Below are 18,632 nucleotides of genomic sequence, written 5' to 3' on the forward strand. Positions count from 1 at the left end.
CATCTACTGAGTCAGTCAAACCACCAATGTCCGTTTAATCGTCTACAGCAGGGGTCGGAAAACCAATGGCCCGCGAGCCAGATCTGGCTCTTTTGACGATTTAATATGGCTCGCAGACAAATCTTTATTTATTTATTTATTTTTAAATAAAAAGTTATGCTTCTTTGCGCATTCCGCGAAACCGTGACAGTCACCGGTCATATGCTGGTATTGTGCATATCTGGATTGTGGCTCTCGAGGACCAGGGTTGGCCACCCCTGTTGTACATGAACTAGTTCAAATTGCGGTTCACAAATTTTAAAATGAACTGTTCAAGTTAATTGTTCATAATTCAAAAGGAATACAGTATGTACTTACGTTTGGTCTTGGACGCAAATAAAGTTCTCCTCACAAACATCCTATCATGTCCATCCATGTATCATGTATCATCATCCAACTAATGTAAAAGAATTTCACCGCCAGAAAAACTTCGGGAGCAAAAGCTGCCATACTAGCCCCTGAGAGGGTTGCCTTGTCATGCAGCCATGACAGCAGCTTTTGGGTTGGCAGGTAGATAGTTTTCCGCGATTAAAGTTTTTTGTAGTGTGTTTTTAACCTATGCCTTTATCTGCAGTTTCGTTGGAAATGCTCAAACCCCTCCATTCACACCACCTGCGGCTGTGACAAGATTGGATGCGTTCACCACGTTGTAGTTATTCACAAGCATACTAATCAACCTGACAATTTCCACTACATGCGGAATGGTCTAAGATGTGCTGTATGGAATTGTAGGCTTGACGCAAAACCTATTTTTTTCCGGACGGCGTGGTCGGACTGCATGAAGTTGAAACAATACCCCAGTGCTGGAAAGGACGTTTAGCGATGATAAAAAAAAATAAACTACTGGTTTCCTTTCAAAATAAAGCACTTTTGTCAACGAGGATCACAGAGTCTATCTCTATATTTACACCTGCCACCACCATACATTCACTTGGAGGATAAATGCTAGGTAATTCCATTTTATCTTCCATACTTTCCAAAATAATTACAGTGGTACCTTTACTTACGAAATTAATTGGTTCTGGAAGTTGTTCCGTAACCTGAAAATTCTGTAAGTAGAGACGCGTTATCCATGTAAATGCCTTAATCTGTTCCAAGCCCCCCAAAATTCAAACCTAAATCTTTTATAATGCTTAAAAATGTATCAAAACATGTAACAAATACATATTACATTTTGATTATTGCACAATAAACATCAAATGAGAGTTGTGCATAATGTGAAAAACAAAGAATACAGTAGAATAAGAATTTTAAAAAAATACACTCACGTAAAGTTGTCGCAACACGAGAGGCAAATGAAGAGGACGTTGAGATACACATACAGTAGAAGTCCCTTATAGCCAATTGGATGCCAGAAATGCTATGCAATAGCGAATCAGACCAGCTATAAGTATGTTATGTTCAGTAAATTCTGAGAGCAGCGAGTACCAGCCATAAAGTATTTTTGCATTTCATATCCTTAAATTTCTTCCGTTACAATAGGCACTATTTTCCCATTGAGTCGTGTCTGAACCTAAAAATTCTGTATGTAGAGACGTTCGTAAGTAAAGGTAGCACTGTATTTACATTTTTTATGAGCTTGTAATGTCCCCATGCCGAAAAATGAAAAACTAAGTCGATTTTTGTTTTGTGATAAAATATGACGTGATAAATGTGATAACAACACACACACACACACACACACACACACACACACACACACACACAAAAACGTTAAATTCTCAAGTGTCTGATTGTGGGACGTAAAATCTTACACGATACCATGTGATTACACCTGAATTTGTGCATTATCATGAGAGCCTCCTGATTACCTGTCTGATTGCTGCAGACATTCGTAGCGCAAACACAACCGGTAGAAATGGAAAAGTTTTCGTAGTTGGTGACATATTATGGCAACTGTGTCGCAGCCACAGGCGGTGTGAATTCGAGGTAATTCTGAACACATGAGCGAGGTTATGAACGCCGCTTACAACCACTAGAATGAGCACGTTCACAGTAACATTAATGAGACAGAAATATGATGGGTTCAATTCGTGTTTGCCCAAAATATGAACGCTTTCATGCACAACACTGATGCCGTGCATACAGATGAATTGAGATTTTTCACACTCATGATTGTGTCTCAGAAAAGTCTAAGAGATACTTAGCAACAATAGGGAAATCTGGATCTGAGGGTGAAAACAGCCACAGCTTGAGCTCTTACTGTATTAGAATGGTACTGACCTTTTTGAACAAAAGCTCAACGAAAAGGCGGAAATTTAACCAGAAAACAAGCTGCATTGAATGTGTGCGTTGTTTGGAATATCAAATGGAACCTCACCAGTGCTGTCATCATAAACAACTGTGACTGTCTTCCACTTGAAGAAGTGCACCAAGTCCAGGATCGCTCTGCTTAAGGATGAGAAGTCTGGATACAGGCTGACGTAGAAGATGTCTTTGTTGTCTGAAACCTGGTGCTTCCACTTAGTCTGGATATGAGGCACTCCCAATGCATTACAGATCGACTGGACGGCATTGGCTGAAGAACTGTGAGAAGGACCAAATATAGCTGCCACTCCAAGAGAAAGCTGGTCACAGGCTGGAGAATATGAGGAAACGCTTGTGATAATCTTGAACTTCTGAAAACGAGCATGCACATTGTAAAAGTACATACACTGATGCCTTGAGATATGAGTTCAATTTGTTCCTTGATCATGCTTGAAACTAAAATGCTCTTCAAGACATGTTCTCCCATTAACATGAATAGAAATGCCATTAACCATCATTTTGACAGTAAGCTTCAGCAGTGATAATAAAAAGCTTCAAGTCATTAAAAATAATAACAATAATATTAGTCCGTAGGTTTGGTCTCAACATTGGTAGCGACGATGATATAACAGAATAACCTACCGTAATTTTCGGATTGTTAGCCGCGACGTTTTTTTCCCTAATTTTGAATCCTGCGGCTTGCAGTCCAGTGCGGCTTATTTGTTGACTTATTTGGGTCAATAGGTAACACTTTATTTGACAGCGGTGTCATAAGACCGTCATAATTATGACATGACATTATCATGGGAATTAATACTTCTGACAGATATCATTACGTCACTAACTCCATTTATGTCCAGCTCAGATCTTTTACATCCATTCAAAATGGAGATAATTTGCCAGATGAGACAAAATGACATCTTTATCTGTCATAAGCATTCAGTAATGCTCATGGCAGTGTCATGTCATAATAATGATGGCCCTATGACGGTCTTATGGCGCCACTGTCAAATAAAGTGTTACCAAATTGCATGACTAGCAATTAATGAAACAACTTGAACAGTAACTGAAGAAATAATTAGCACAGAACATGAATTTGGATTTGTTATTTACATCTGTAGCATGTTGAATAACAACAGTGTTGACAGCAGGTGGCAGCAGAGGTTGACTGTCTTCGCAAGGGAACAGTGTTAGCCAAATGAAGCTTTTTGAAGCAATGAAGCTTTGCAGCCAATAGGTTCAAAGCTTCATTATGGTTCATTTGGTCTTATGACAGTCCTATGATGCTGCTGTCAAAGAAAATGTTACCAGTTGATATTTTTGGGTGTAAATATCCCATAATAGAGTATGGACAGCTGCGGCTTTTAGTCCGATACCGTTTTCGTGTCAAATTTGGTGGGTGCGGCTTATAGTCAGGTGCACCTTATAGCACAAAAATGACGGTACATGTATGCTTTTTGCTGGGGAGGGGACATAAATAAAACCAGATTATTGAACGGGGTCAGGGTGACTTTTCTCACGAATATGAACCTAATTATTGATAGGCTAAATGTTTAATGCAAAATAAATCTGTATTGACTTTTACTAACTTTGATGTGTACTGGATCAGGTGATACAGTGGGGCAAATAAGTATTTAGTCAACCACTAATTGTGCAAGTTCTCCCACTTGAAAATATTTGAGAGGCCTGTAATTGTCAACATGGGTGAACTCAACCATGAGAGACAGAATGTGGAAAAAAGAAACAGAAAATCACATTGTTTAATTTTTAAAGAATTTATTTGCAAATCATGGTGGAAAATGAGTATTTGGTCAATACCAAAAGTTCATCTCAATACTTTGTTATGTACCCTTTGTTGGCAATAACAGAGGCCAAACGTTTTCTGTAACTCTTCAAAAGCTTTTCACACACTGTTGCTGGTATTTTGGCCCATTTCTCCATGCAGATCTCCTCTAGAGCAGTGATGTTTTGGGGCTGTTGTTGGGCAACACGGACTTTAAACTCCCTCCACAGATTTTCTATGGGGTTGAGATCTGGAGACTGGCTAGGCCACTCAAGGACCTTGAAATGCTTCTTACGAAGCCACTCCTTTGTTGACCTGGCTGTGTGTTTGGGATCATTGTCATGCTGAAAGACCTAGCCACGTCTTATCTTCAATGCCCTTGCTGATGGAAGGAGATTTTCACTCAAAATCTCTCGATACGTGGCCCCATTTATTCTTTCGTTTACACAGATCAGTCGTCCTGGTCCCTTTGCAGAAAAACAGCCCCAAAGCATGATGTTTCCACCCCCATGCTTCACAGTGGGTATGGTGTTCTTCGCATTATTATAAGCAGTATTCTTTCTCCTCCAAACACGAGAACCTGTGTTTCTACCAAAAAGCTATTTTGTTTTATCTGACCATAACACATTCTCCCAGTCCTCTTCTAGATCATCCAAATGCTCTCTAGCGAACCGCAGCCGGGCCTGGACGTGTACTTTCTTCAGCAGGGGGACACGTCTGGCAGTGCAGGATTTGAGTCCCTGGCGGCGCATTGTGTTACTGATAGTAGCCTTTGTTACTGTGGTCCCTGCTCTCTGTAGGTCATTCACTAGATCCCCCCGTGTGGTTCTGGGATTTTTGCTCACCGTTCTTGTTATCATTTTGACGCCGTGGGGTGATCTCTTGCATGGAGCCCTAGATCGAGGGAGATTATCAGTGGTCTTGTATGTCTTCCATTTTCTAATAATTGCTCCCACAGTTGATTTCTTTACGCTTGATTTCTTTACACCAAGCGTTTTACCTATTGCAGATTCAGTATTCCCAGCCTGGTGCAGGTCTACAAATTTGTCTCTGGTGTCCTTCGACAGCTCTTTGGTCTTGGCCATAGTGGAGTTTGGAGTGTGACTGACTGAGGTTGTGGACCGGTGTCTTTTATATGGATAATGAGTTAAAACGGGTGCCATTAGTACAGGTAACGAGTGGAGCCTCGTTAGACCTCGTTAGAAGAAGTTAGACCTCTTTGACAGCCAGAAATCTTGCTTGTTTGTATGTGACAAAATACTTATTTTCCACTCTAATTTGGAAATAAATTATTTAAAAATCAAACAATGCGATTTTCTGTTTTTTTTTCACATTCTGTCTCTCATGGTTGAGGTTTACCAATGTTGACAATTACAGGCCTCTCTAATCTTTTCAAGTCCGAGAACTTGCACATTTGGTGGTTGACTAAATACTTATTCGCCCCACTGTGCAACGTTCGATTCAAACCTTTGTTTTCAGGTAACAAGTGGAGCCTCATTAGACCTCGTTAGAAGACGTTAGACCTCTTTGACAGCCAGAAATCTTGCTTGTTTGTATTTTTTAAAAAAACTTATTTTCCACTCTAATTTGGAAATAAATTATTTAAAAATCAAACAATGCGATTATCTGTTTTTTTCCCCCACATTCTGTCTCTCATGGTTGAGGTTTACCAATGTTGACAATTACAGGCCTCTCTAATCTTTTCAAGTACGAGAACTTGCACATTTGGTGGTTGACTAAATACTTATTCGCCCCACTGTACAACGTTCGATTCAAACCTTTGTTTTCAAAAACTACTGAAGAAAGATTTTGAAGTCCATCTCTTAAAAAAAAAAAATAAAAAAAAAACGGGAGCTATGCAATAAGGGGTTCACTTCTGGGGGACACTGGAGCACCCCTACACTCAAACCAAAGTAGTGTTAAAAAAAAAAAAAAGAAATTTTCGGAAGTAATTTATTTGAAAAAATCTGAGATATCCACGGACCAATTTATATCTGAGGCATACTAAAGTACCCCAGAACTTAACCAAAGTACTCTCATGAAATTCTGATGTATGATTTAATTTTACAGATTTTTATGTCAATTCATGTTCATATTCATGTCAGTGTCTCCCTGAAGTGTACCCATTCTTGGATACCTCCATGTTTTTTGTTTTTTTTTCTTTAATAAAGAGACTTGCACTCTGAAGCCACGTCGTTGCATTACTGTAATGCACATGATGCAAACAATGATCTAAATGAGGGACAGATATTTTGACTTCGTTGTCCCTTGTGGAGGCTGGCCCGACCGGGTTTTGTTTTTCAGGTTAGCAAGTTCGCACAGTTTAATTTTATGCTAACACTGATGCTGGTTAGACTTTCAGTAGCAAAATTTGTTGTTTCCCCCACCTCCACGACATTGACGTCTTTTTACATAACTTACAGTGGCTGATGTTGGCCGTAAAAAACAACAACTTCTAATATCCCCAAGGACGGGGGTGGAAAGGCGGTATGTTGTTGACATGAATCTGTCTGGCCGGTGTGAGTGTGTAATTCATCTTTAAAAGTGTAAAGTTGCCCAACTCTTTTTTTTCTCTAATGAGTAATCATGAGTGAACAATGGACTGCATGTGATTAAGCTTTCAATTGCTTGATGGCACTAGTATTCAAATGTGATAAAATAATGGGACAAAAAAAAATCAAAGAATTTTATTTATAATAAAAAAGTGCGAGTTAACTACGAGTTAATTGAAAAAAAAATCGATTAAAATTTTTAATCGCTTGACAGCACTAATTTATACATACATATATTTATATATTTTATATATTTATACATAAATTGTGAACAGAGATGCTCAAAAAGAGCGAGCAGAAGCCTAGGTTTATGGTGGCCTACCCCAGAGGCGTCACTAGACCTAATACAATACTGGGGCAGAGCGAAGCAATGGCGAGCAAGCAAAACAAACAACAACAAAAAATTTTTTGCACTCATATACAGTGGGGCAAAAAAAAGTATTTAGTCAACCACCAGTTGTGCAAGTTCTCCTACTTGAAAAGATTAGATAGGCCTGTAATTGTCAACATGGGTAAACCTCAACCATGAGAGACAGAAGGTGGAAGAAAAAAACAGAAAATCACATTGTTTGATTTTTAAGGAATTTATTTCCAAATTAGAATGGAAAATAAGTATTTGGTCACTTACAAACAAGCAAGATTTTTTAGCTGTCAAAGAGGTCTAGCTTCTTCTAACGAGGTCTAACGAGGCTCCACTCGTTACCTGTATTAATGGCACCTGTTTTAACTCATTATCGGTATAACAGACACCTGACCACAACCTCAGTCAGTCACACTCCAAATTCCACTATGGCCAAGACCAAAGAGCTGTCGAAGGACACCAGAGACAAAATTGTAGACCTGCACCCGGCTGGGAAGACTGAATCTGCAATCGGTAAAACGCTTGGTGTAAAGAAATTAACTGTGGGAGCAATTATTAGAAAACGGAAAACATACAAGACAACTGATAATCTCCCTCGATCTGGGGCTCCATGAAAGACCTCACCCTGTGGCGTCACAATGATAACAACAATGGTGAGCAAAAATTCCAGAACCACACGGGGGGACCTAGTGAATGACCTACAGAGAGCTGGGACCAGGCTACTATCAGTAACACAATGCGATGCACAATGCAGGGACTCAAATCCTGCACAGCCAGACGTGTCCCCCTGCTGAAGAAAGTACACATCCAGGCCCGTCTGCGGTTCGCTAGAGAGCATTGGGATGATCCAGAAGAGAACTGCGAGAATGTGTTATGGTCAGATGAAACCAAAGGAGAACTTTTTGGTAGAAACACAGGTTCTCGTGTTTGGAAGAGAAAGAATACTGAATTGCATCCGAAGAAAACCATACCCACTGTGAAGCATGGGGGTGGAAACATCATGCTTTGGGGCTGTTTTTCTGCAAAGAGACCAGGACGACTGATCTGTGTAAAAGAAAGAATGAATGGGGCCATGTATCGAGAGATGTTGAGTGAAAATCTCCTTCCATCAGCAAGGGCATTGAAGATGAGACGTGGCTGGGTCTTTCAACATGACAATGATCCCAAACACACAGCCGGGGCAACAAAGGAGTGGCTTCGTAAGAAGCATTTCAAGGTCCTGGAGTGATGTAGCCAGTTACCAGAATTCAACCCCATAGAAAATCTGTGGAGGGAGTTTAAAGTCCGTGTTGCCCAACGACAGCCCCAAAACATCACTGCTCTAGAGGAGATCTGCATGGAGGAATGGGCCAAAATACCAGCAACAGTGTGTGAAAAGCTTGTGAAGAGTTACAGAAAACGTTTGGCCTCCGTTATTGCCAACAAAGGGTTCATAACCAAGTGTTGAGATGAACTTTTGGTATTGACCAAATACTTATTTTCCACTATGATTTGCAAATAAATTCTGTAAAAATTAAACAATGTGATTTTCTGTTTCTCCTTTCCACATTCTGTCTCTCATGGTTGAGGTTTACCCATGTTGACAATTACAGGCCTCTCTAATATTTTCAAGTGGGAGAACCTGCACAATTAGTGGTTGACTAAATACATATTTGCCCCACTGTATAATAAAGTCAGGAATAGCGTTTTAAACTATATATTATCAAACCAAAATACAAGTTTCTGTAAAAAAAAAATCAAATATAAATAAAACAGTCATATTTTTTTGTTTATCAGTATTCAAAGTCAAAATTGGGATATCCCTTGTTGACACACCACACGTTGCGCTGCTTCGCGGTTTTTCACTTATCGCGGCGGGTTCTGGTCCCCATTAATCGCGAAAAACTAGTGATCACTGTATATCACTGTAACTTTTATGTAATTTGTGTTTTTCAAATGGTAGGTTGGGACCTAAAAGTGGTTTAATTTGCCTAGGTGGGTTACCTAGCTTACCTCTCCTATTGCTCTTTGCTGCAAGCAAATAACTTTCTAATATTCACTTGTAAGAGTAATGCTGTTTGAGTCAAATAGAAATATACTCCTTGCCACATATTACTGGGACTGCAGCTCCAAATAAAATGCTTGCACAACAGCTGAAAACTAAGATGAGCACACATACTGTACAAAATTGTTAGAGGTTATATCACAAAGATAAGCAATTAATTCATGCAGATTGATTCTATTCATTGTCGTCATATAAACAAATAGCAATAAATAGCGTCAGTTTTAATACAGTTCAAATACCGCATATCCTATTAACACTTTATTAGCGAAAGCTCTAGAGTGACAGCCTCTCATTCAAATCGCATTTATTTGTCATTTTATTCATAGCTAGTTAGCTAAAAGACAGCAGCTAATCTGCTGCAGTCATGTGTTGGAGTAATTGAAAAAAAATAATTCTCTATTACATGTTCTCTATAAAAAGCGCTAAACAGTCACTCACTCAACTTGCGAGGTATTGTTGGAGCATCGAAATAAGCAACAAATGGTCTTTGTAGCAACCATGTTTTTATCCCACATTACGACTTAACAACACATAAGAATGATTTTCCAACTTGGAAACTCTCTCTCCCGACATACACGAACGCAGCATATCTGCGCAAAGGGAATCAACACATATGCCTATTACAGTCAAAGATACTTGCATAAATTAACATATTAAGGAGCCACATTTTCTGAAATTTTCTTCGTACATTGCTACGATATTCTTCATTCTACATACATTATGAGGCAATAACAAAATAGTACCGCAAAGACACTAAAGAACTAACTTTAATCAGATTGCAGGTTACTGAAAGAAAGTAAGCGGATTACAAGTAGCATTACTTAGTAACGCGTTAGTGACAAACTGATTATTATATTGTCACAAGCTAAGCAAAGCTCATTATACTTCCAATAATCTGCCAACTGGGGAGAAAAAAATTAGTCATACATACATACATATTAAAGATAGGCTCTATAATGAAATTCAGAGAATACCTTTTCTGGAGGACTCGAAGCTGTCATAGATGTTTATCCTTTGGATGTCATAAGTAAGAGTAGTGTTTGGCAGTAGCGTTCTGTTTCTGTTGATTGTGTTTAAAGCAAATTTAAAGGCTAGTTCTTCAGCACCCGATGGGCCGCTTTCGATGGACTCAAATATCCCTCCTGTCAACGACATAAGAATTTTGATGGTATGAACATTCAGGTATGAGTGATATAAAAGGTACACAATAAATTTTGGGGCATTTCAAACGATACCAAATAAGTGTAACAACATACTGTAAAACAAACAAAAAAAACAAAAAAATTGAAGTATTTCTACAAAAATACCCATAAAAATATTTTTGCCGCTACATGATGTACATTATATCTACTGGTTGAATGGCAAAATAACTTCTATTTTTTTTTTTAAACCTGTCCTGTTCAGCTGTTTGACACAGAGAATGGAAGTCTAAGTGCTCGGATAGTCTCAACAGTTTTAATGTTTAACATTGAGAGTCTGACATAGTCCACTTGTGATCATTCAACATACCTCGTTTATTATGACAAAGCAGCGAACAGGAAGGGGTTATGGGGGGACAGAAGAAAAGAAACACAAGAGAAGAAAGAAAAGAAACACAAATTACAAGAAGAAATACATTGAACGTCTAGATTAGAGCTGTCCCGACTAGTCGACGTTGTCGACGTCATCGATGACGTAAATGCGTCGACGGGCAAACATACCGTCAACAAGTAATGACGGCTTAAAAAAAAAAAAAAACATGCGGATAAAGTTTAGAATGGCAGGCGCTCGCGATGCAAGTGGTTGTTACCGACATCCCCAAGGCGGCCGCCGTTATTCTCAATGTGACCGGCATTGTCAGATAAACCGGAGAGGAAGAAAGTCGGCGAGCGAGATAGGGAGCGTGATAGGTGAGAGTTGGCTGTATCCCCCACGTTTTTGTCTTGGTCAATAGAAGTATCCATAAAAAGCCATCCGACGCCTCTTGGTGTTTTTATGCACGCTACTGCCTTCCTGAGGAGGAAATCGGATGAATCGATGACAACGAGCCAAGTGAATCGCCGGTTCATTCCTCACTGCCGCGAGGAGTTGAAAACACTGCCAATTACCAAGACGGCAGAATTGGTAACACCGTGAAAGCGGCATAAAGCCAAAAAAGCGGACCAGAATAGCCAGAGCCTGGAATTATTTTAAGTAAAATATGGAGGGTGCCACCTTGTGTACTCTTTGCTAGGCTAAACTCGCATACCGCGATAGCATGTCGGCTATGAACGAACACTTGAAGCGCCGTCACCCAAATGTAATTTTGGAAAACAAGAAACAACAAGCTAGCGGATTGTAAGTCCATATAACTTTCTAATGATTTTTTTTTAATTGAAGTTGCCTTTATGTGCGTCGTATCAACGTGCATTTTTATTTAATAAAATAATTGATAAATAATATATATATATATATATATATATATAAAATATAATTTTATAATAGTTTATTTAGGGCTGTCAAAATTATCGTGTTAACGGGCGTTAATTATTTTTTTAAATTAATCACGTTAAAATATTTGACGGATTTAACGCACATGCCCCACTCAAACAGATTAAAAAGACAGCAGTGTCATTTCGACTTGTGTTTTTTGGTGTGTTTCCGCCCTCTGCTGGCGCTTGGGTGTGACTGATTTCATGGGTTTCAGTCTTCAGCACCATAATTATTATTGACATCAACAACGGCGAGCTACTAGTTTATTTTTTGAGTGAAAATTTTACAAACTTTATTAAAACAAAAACATTAAGAGGGGTTTTAATATAAAATTTCTATAACTTGTACTGACATTTATCTTTTAAGAACTACAAGTATTTCTATCCATGGATCGCTTTAACAGAATGTTCATAATGTTAATGCCATCTTGTTGATTTATTGTTATAATAAACAAATACAGTACTTATGTACAGTATGTTGAATGTTAATTTCCATCTTGTGTCTTATCTTTACATTCCAACAATAATTTACAGAAAAATATGGCATATTTTATAGATTGTTTGAATTGCAATTCAAACCATTGGGTTTTGAATTGCAATTCAACAAATTGGGTGTTCAGCGCAGCCCATCCCTCCTCCCGCAGCCCACCAAAGGAGCCATAGTCACCTCCCCGGGATCCAGGTTGGTCCCCCGGGCCACCTGCGCACCCATCAATGGGCCTTCTGGGATGGCAAGAGGGGACGCACCACCAACCCCATGCCCACCCCCGTCTGCCTACCCGGCCCTCGAGCCACAGCCGCAGCTCCCCAACCGGCACGGCACGCCACGGGAGCCCCAGCGGCCCACCAAGCCCAGGACAGGGCAGGGTCCCCGTCGGAGCAGGCAACACCCAGCCGATACACTGGCGCCCAGCCAGTGACCCGTGACGGAGCACAGGGGGATACCCAGTCAGAGAAGAGAGGGGAAGGCGGAGGCGGGAGAACGCCGAGGAGCCGCCACGGGGCGGTGTAAGGTCGGAGCCCCGACCTCCCCCAACTCCCGCGGCTAGCAGCCCAGGCAGAGAGGAGGCCATGCCCCAGGAGCCATGCCATAGGGAAAAAATGTGGGATCCACCTACCACCCCATTACTGTGGCTGCCAGGTTCCCAGCTGGCAGCCATTACCCAGCAGCAAAATAACTTCTCTTACAATACAAAGATTAAAATATGTCTTTGCTGTGGAAGAATCACCACCACCTCAAACTTGCCACGGAATTTGGTGAGGCTGCAACTACACCCCTCCATCACTCCATCAATCACAAATGATCTTTTCATGGGATATTGTCGACTACTCTACCCACCTCTGGTTTTATTTTTTTACTCAAGTAAGAGTACTGTGGTATATTTGGAGAGCTAGTCATGTAATAGTTTTATTGTCCAATACCAATATGCCTCAGAACTCCCAGCATGCATTGGGGTTAGGGTTATGATAATAATGATAGGAAACTCAATTTGATTTCATGACTGACAGACACAGAGCAATTAATATAAGAGGTTTTTGATATCTTTTTAAAAATGTATTTATTTGTATATATATTTGTAACGTGTCCCATTCAGCTGCTTACACATGGAGAACTGTTTTAATGTGCCGCAAGGGAGTTTTATTGTTGTTGTTCTTTATGTTTTTTTTGTTTTTGATTTTTTTTTTTAATAATAAAGCAAGGAGAAGGTCAGAGGAACAGACAGAAAGTAACATAGACAGAAGAGGAAAAGAACAAACAGCAACAAAAATACTTTATTAAACGCCTATGCTACCAAAGAACATAGTGGTGCTATCGTAATCTAATTACTGTCGATTTACCCGTGGACACCATGTCGGGAGGGCTGGTAAGCAAGGAGAAAGAGGAGGGCAGGTAAGTTGATAAGAGACGCGATTAGAAGGAGTGGGGCGTACACAATTTCAGCAGCGTGAAGTAGGGGACCCAGTATTCTAAAAATCACCTGTAGGTGCTGATGGGTTGACATCCTACTCTACACTGGTATGAAAAAGTATGTGAACCTTTTGGAATTTCTCACATTTCTGTATAAAATCACTATCAAATGTGATCTGATCACACAGATGAAAAAACTGTCTGCTTTAACTAAAACCAACCGAACATTTGTAGGTTTTCATATTTTAATGAGGATAGTATGCAAACAATGACAGAAGGGGGAAAAATAAGTAATAACCATCACATTTAATATTTTGTGCCCCCGCCCTTGCCACCAATAACTTCAGCCAGACAGTTCCTGTAGCTGCTGATCAGTCTGGCACATCGATCACTAATCTTGGCCCATTCTTCTCGCCAAAACTGCTGTAGTTCAGTGAGATTCCCGGGATGTCTGGCATGAATCGCTGTCTTTAGGTCATGCCCCAGCATCTCAATGGGGTGCAAGTCTGGACTTTGACATGGCCACTCCAGAACGTGTATTTTGTTCTTCTGAAACCATTCTGAAGCATTTAGTTTTGTTTTGGATCATTGTCTTGTTGCAGCATCCACCCTCTTTTTAGCTTTAACTGCCTGACAGACGGCTTCAGGTTTTTCTTGCAAAACATCCAGATGAAAATTTGAATTCATTCTTTCATAATTGATTGCAAATTGTCCAGGCCCTGAGATCGCAAAACAGCCCCAAATCATGATGCTCCCTCCATCATGCCATTCACGGTGGGGATGAGGTGTTGATGTTGGTGAGCTGTTCCATTTTTCCTCCAAACATGACGTTGTGTCTTCCTCCCACACAAATCAACTTAGGTTTCATCAGTCCATCAAATATTTTGCCAAAACTTCTGTGGAATGTCCAAGAGTCTTTTTGCGAATATTAAACGAGCAACAATGTTTTTTTAAACAGCAGTGGATTCCTCCGTGGAGTCCTCCGATGAACACCGTTCTTGGCCATAGTTTTACAGAGTGTGCACAGAGATATTGGACCGTGCCAGTGATTGCTGTAAGTTTTCAGCCGTCACTCTAGGTTTTTTTTTTTTACCTCTAAGTATTCTGCGCTGAACTCTTGGCATCACCTTTGAAGGACGGCCACTCCTTGGGAGAAAAGCAACAGTGCCAAACGCTCTCCATTTGGAGACAACTTCTCTGACTGTTGATGAACATCCAGACTTTTAGAGATAGTTTTCTATCTTTTTTCAGCTCTATACAAATCAACAATTCTTGATTGCAGGTCTTCAGAAAGCTCTTTTGACCTAGTCATGATGCACATTCGACAATGCTTCTCATCAAGACAATTCTTACCAGGTGTGTGTTTTATAGTGCGCAGGGCAGTTTAAATCACTCATCAGTGATTGGGCACACACCTGACTTAAACTGTTTGGTAAAAATTGGTATAAAATTGCTCTTTGAGTCTCCTTAGGCAGAGGGTTCACTACTTATTATTTCACCTTTTATCATTGTTTGCATGATATCCTCATCAAAATATGAAAACCTATTAAGGTTTTGGTGGTTTTAGTTGAAGCAGACACGGTAGGAAAAAAAAAAAAATCCAAAATAATTGTTATGATTTTATTGTACCGAATAAACATTACTCTTTGATCATGTGTTGTTTTTAAATTAAGATAAAATATTTATATTAAAAAAAAATTAAAAGAAAGGTTGCCGGAAATTCATATTATTTCATAAGAAAATTACGTCATTATTGCATTAATTTGCTCGATACTTGGCATTTTCAATTCAGGATCGTTCTTTGCAGAATCAACACTTTCGCCCCTCTGATCCCTGGGGGGGACCATGTAAACCCATATTTATTGATTTTATGTATTTATTAAACAATTGTCCACAGTGGAAAAGAGTCTGGTCTCAAAATAAAACCAGGCTGTGCTAGTTGAAATGTGATTTTTTTTTTCAATAAATAATGAACATTTGCATTCATTTTGCATTCACACAATACATACAGAAATTAGAAACTATTGTTGGATTGTACATATAGGTTTGCACTCGTCGTAATTATCTCTTGCTATTAATTTCATGGTATAAATAGTACATTCTGATCAAATCTGTCGTGGTCTCACACCATGTGAATAGAAAACTGAATAATAATGGCTGCAGTGTAAGGCACATGGAATGGAAAAATGTTCACCTCATGGAACACAAAAAAATGAATTGGCAAAGATAAGGCCTGAGGATAGTGTGCTTCGGTTTTTCGATCAATGCACTTTGAGCGACTTGTGATTAAATCGATCAAGACCATAGGGAGCTGTAGAGAGCATCAAAGAGGGATTGAACTGTTTTGTTTTGATTAACCCGTGGTCTGGCCCTGCTGACATGGTGTCAGTCAACAAAGGCTCACGCTTTTAACATTTTCTGAAGCTGTACTGTAAGACCACTTTAAAGCCTTGTATTGTTCCTTTGAGAAGATTCACCTGTTCATTTCCCAATACAGTGGTACCTCTACATACGAAGTTAATTCTTTCAAGGACCTTGTTTGTAAATCGAAATGGTCGCATGTCAACCAGGATTTTTCCATAAGAATACATTATAATCACATTAATTCGTTCCACAGCCCAAAAACCTAAACTAAATCCTTAATAAATACTGGTGGTACTATTACAAATGGCGATTACACATAGCAAAACAAATAAATTATAAATAAAAATCGGAATAATAATATAATAATCATAATAATTCCTGTAATAATATCACGAATTGGGTTCTTTTTTTTCTGTACCTGAACGCACCGCGTGACTGACGTTGACATAGAGGGAGTGGAGCGGCTGAGTTTACTTTCGCTTTCAATTCTTTCTTAAGAACACCGTCAACTTTGGCGGTGAGGAGGCGTTTTGTGTTGGATAAGTTCTGAAATAAATGATAAAAACCTGACGAAGCTGGCGATTTCTTCGGCCATGTTACCACAATAATAATTGTTGACTTAACTTATAAAGACTGGCGAACGGTGGTCGGAGGAGGACCGTGGAGATGTACAGTATTGTTGAGCTACTGTAGTTCACGGATAAGCACCCTACGCTCATATTTTTCTATAATTTGCATCTTCATTTCAATGGTAAGTGTTACCTTTTTCCTTGTTTGACCATCCGTCTAAATCTTTTTGAAACCTGTGTTGATTTACATATGTTGAAAATTTGCGTCTCTCCGCGGTGCTGTGATGTCGTTGTATTTCGAGCATGTCGTCGGATGTAGAAACAAATGGCGAGTCAAATTTTACGTCGGATGAAAAAGAAGTCGAAAAGATCGTGTGTCGAAGCGATCGTATGATGAGGTAACGCTGTACTTTTTCTAGGATTTGTAACTTAGCCAATAAGCAAAATGAAGATACCACTGACGAGCAGTGTTAGAGGTCGTTACTCAAAAAAGTTATACTTTGTATATTTCACATTACATATTACTCTCAGAAATAATCATACCATACATTCTTTTTTTACTCAGAGCAGAACATAACTGGTTACACGTATTACTAGTAGAGTTGGGTACATTTACTCTGCTGCATTTATTTGCGTACCCTTTTGAGAAAAACATACTTATAAAAGTAGTTTTACCACGCCATACTTCTTACTTTTATTTGTGAAGAAAAAACACCACGCTTACTTCGCTGCTTTGAGCTACACAAGCGTACATATTAGATCCAGCTTTATTTTTGCCCACAGTGACTCAACCATTTTCACCGATGAGACATCGCAACAATAATCACATGACTCCATTATACCAATCAGACATACAAATACAATCACATGACCGCACACAAGGTTGCAGTCAGAAGTCCTATGATCGAATCAGCCTGTTCAATCACAGAGCGTATTTAAATCACCGTAATTACTAAACAATTGACAGAGAGTGTTGCTTTGAACATAACTTGAAAGTGTGGATTTCAGCATGTCTCCCAGTTTTGTTTTGTTTTTCTGTGTGTGTGTTTGGCAGCGATTGACCATGGAAAAATGGACATATTTTTGTTTTAATTTCAATGTTTTTTCCGCTAGAGGGCACTCATGCTCTTTGGACAGGTGATGTTTCCTTTCTGTTCATATTTCTAGTCATGGTTTGATGTTTTTTTTCTCTTTTTTGGCCTGATATGGGAAGTACTGTACAATAATAACAGTTCATATAGATGATGTTGTGCTGAGAAAAAATAAAAAAAATTGAAAATGAATGGGAAATTTGGACGTGCATGGCCGTCAATAGCAGGGCCTTACTTAGGTGCCAGTTGAATGTCAATGTGCTGTAATGGTAACTGTATGGTCAAAAATCAAAACCACATTATCTGCCAATCAAAATGAGCGGGAAAGTTGGATGTGCATGGCAGTCAATGGCATGGACATGCATGGCCAGCAAAAATTGTCATATGCCCCCCCCAAAAAACAGCCATATGCCAAAAGCCATTTTGCTATATGCCATAAAAATGCCATGTACCAAAAAATGCCATATGCCAAAAGCCATTGTGCCATATACCAAATAAATTCCATGTAAAAAATGCCGTATGCCAAATGTCATTGTGCCATATTCAAAAAAATGACATACAGTGGGGAGAACAAGTATTTGATACACTGCCAATGGGTTTTCCCATTGGCAGTGTATCAAATAGTTGTTCTCCCCACTGTATGTAAAAACAAAAAACAAAAAAAGCCAAAGCCATATGCCAAAACATTTTGCCATATACCAAATGCCACTTTTTGTTCTTGACCCTGCTGCTTTTATTTTATTTATTGGCTCCAATACCCACCTCTGACAACATGTAGCCAACTCCTCACCAACCAGTACAAAGGGGATGTGTGTTCAATAAATGCTTGAAACCACAATTATGTACATCAAGGCAATAGTGTCCTTTGCCAAAAACAGCCATACTTGTGATCTTAACGTATGAGGTAGTTCTAGAACGGTACACTAATATGAATTTGAATCTAATTTTTAAATCTTAAGCTGACACCTCAATTTGAGGGGAAAACATTGGGATGTCTATCATCATCAATGACAAACAATGAGTTAGTATGCTGGTAAATTATTAGTTGTCTTGTTGTCTGCAAAATCTAAGCCTTCCAAAGTACAGAAAAGCATTGAGTTTCGACCTTAAACTTGATTTGTTCGTTTTATAGCCACTCAACTGTGATTTTCATGACCGTTGACAACATAATACTTCCCTGCTATTAGTGTTGTTTACGTCAACAATGACGACAAGAAGAATAT

At 39.2% G+C, this 18,632-nt stretch overlaps 1 protein-coding gene across 3 annotated transcripts in view; it reads right to left on the minus strand.

Moving 5' to 3' along the window:
- LOC130914209 (glutamate receptor ionotropic, kainate 2-like) overlaps nucleotides 1-18,632 on the minus strand; it is a 284,668-nt gene that overhangs the window by 169,369 nt on the left and 96,667 nt on the right. For all 3 annotated transcript variants that reach the window (XM_057833198.1, XM_057833197.1, XM_057833199.1), the window contains exons 2-3: nucleotides 10,001-10,168; nucleotides 2,360-2,617 (exon numbers count right to left, since the gene is read on the minus strand). In XM_057833198.1, coding sequence (XP_057689181.1) covers nucleotides 2,360-2,617; nucleotides 10,001-10,168 — 426 coding nt within the window. The remainder of the gene's footprint in view (nucleotides 1-2,359; nucleotides 2,618-10,000; nucleotides 10,169-18,632) is intronic.

This window comes from Corythoichthys intestinalis, chromosome 4, assembly GCF_030265065.1.
Source record: "Corythoichthys intestinalis isolate RoL2023-P3 chromosome 4, ASM3026506v1, whole genome shotgun sequence".
NCBI lineage: Eukaryota > Metazoa > Chordata > Actinopteri > Syngnathiformes > Syngnathidae > Corythoichthys > Corythoichthys intestinalis.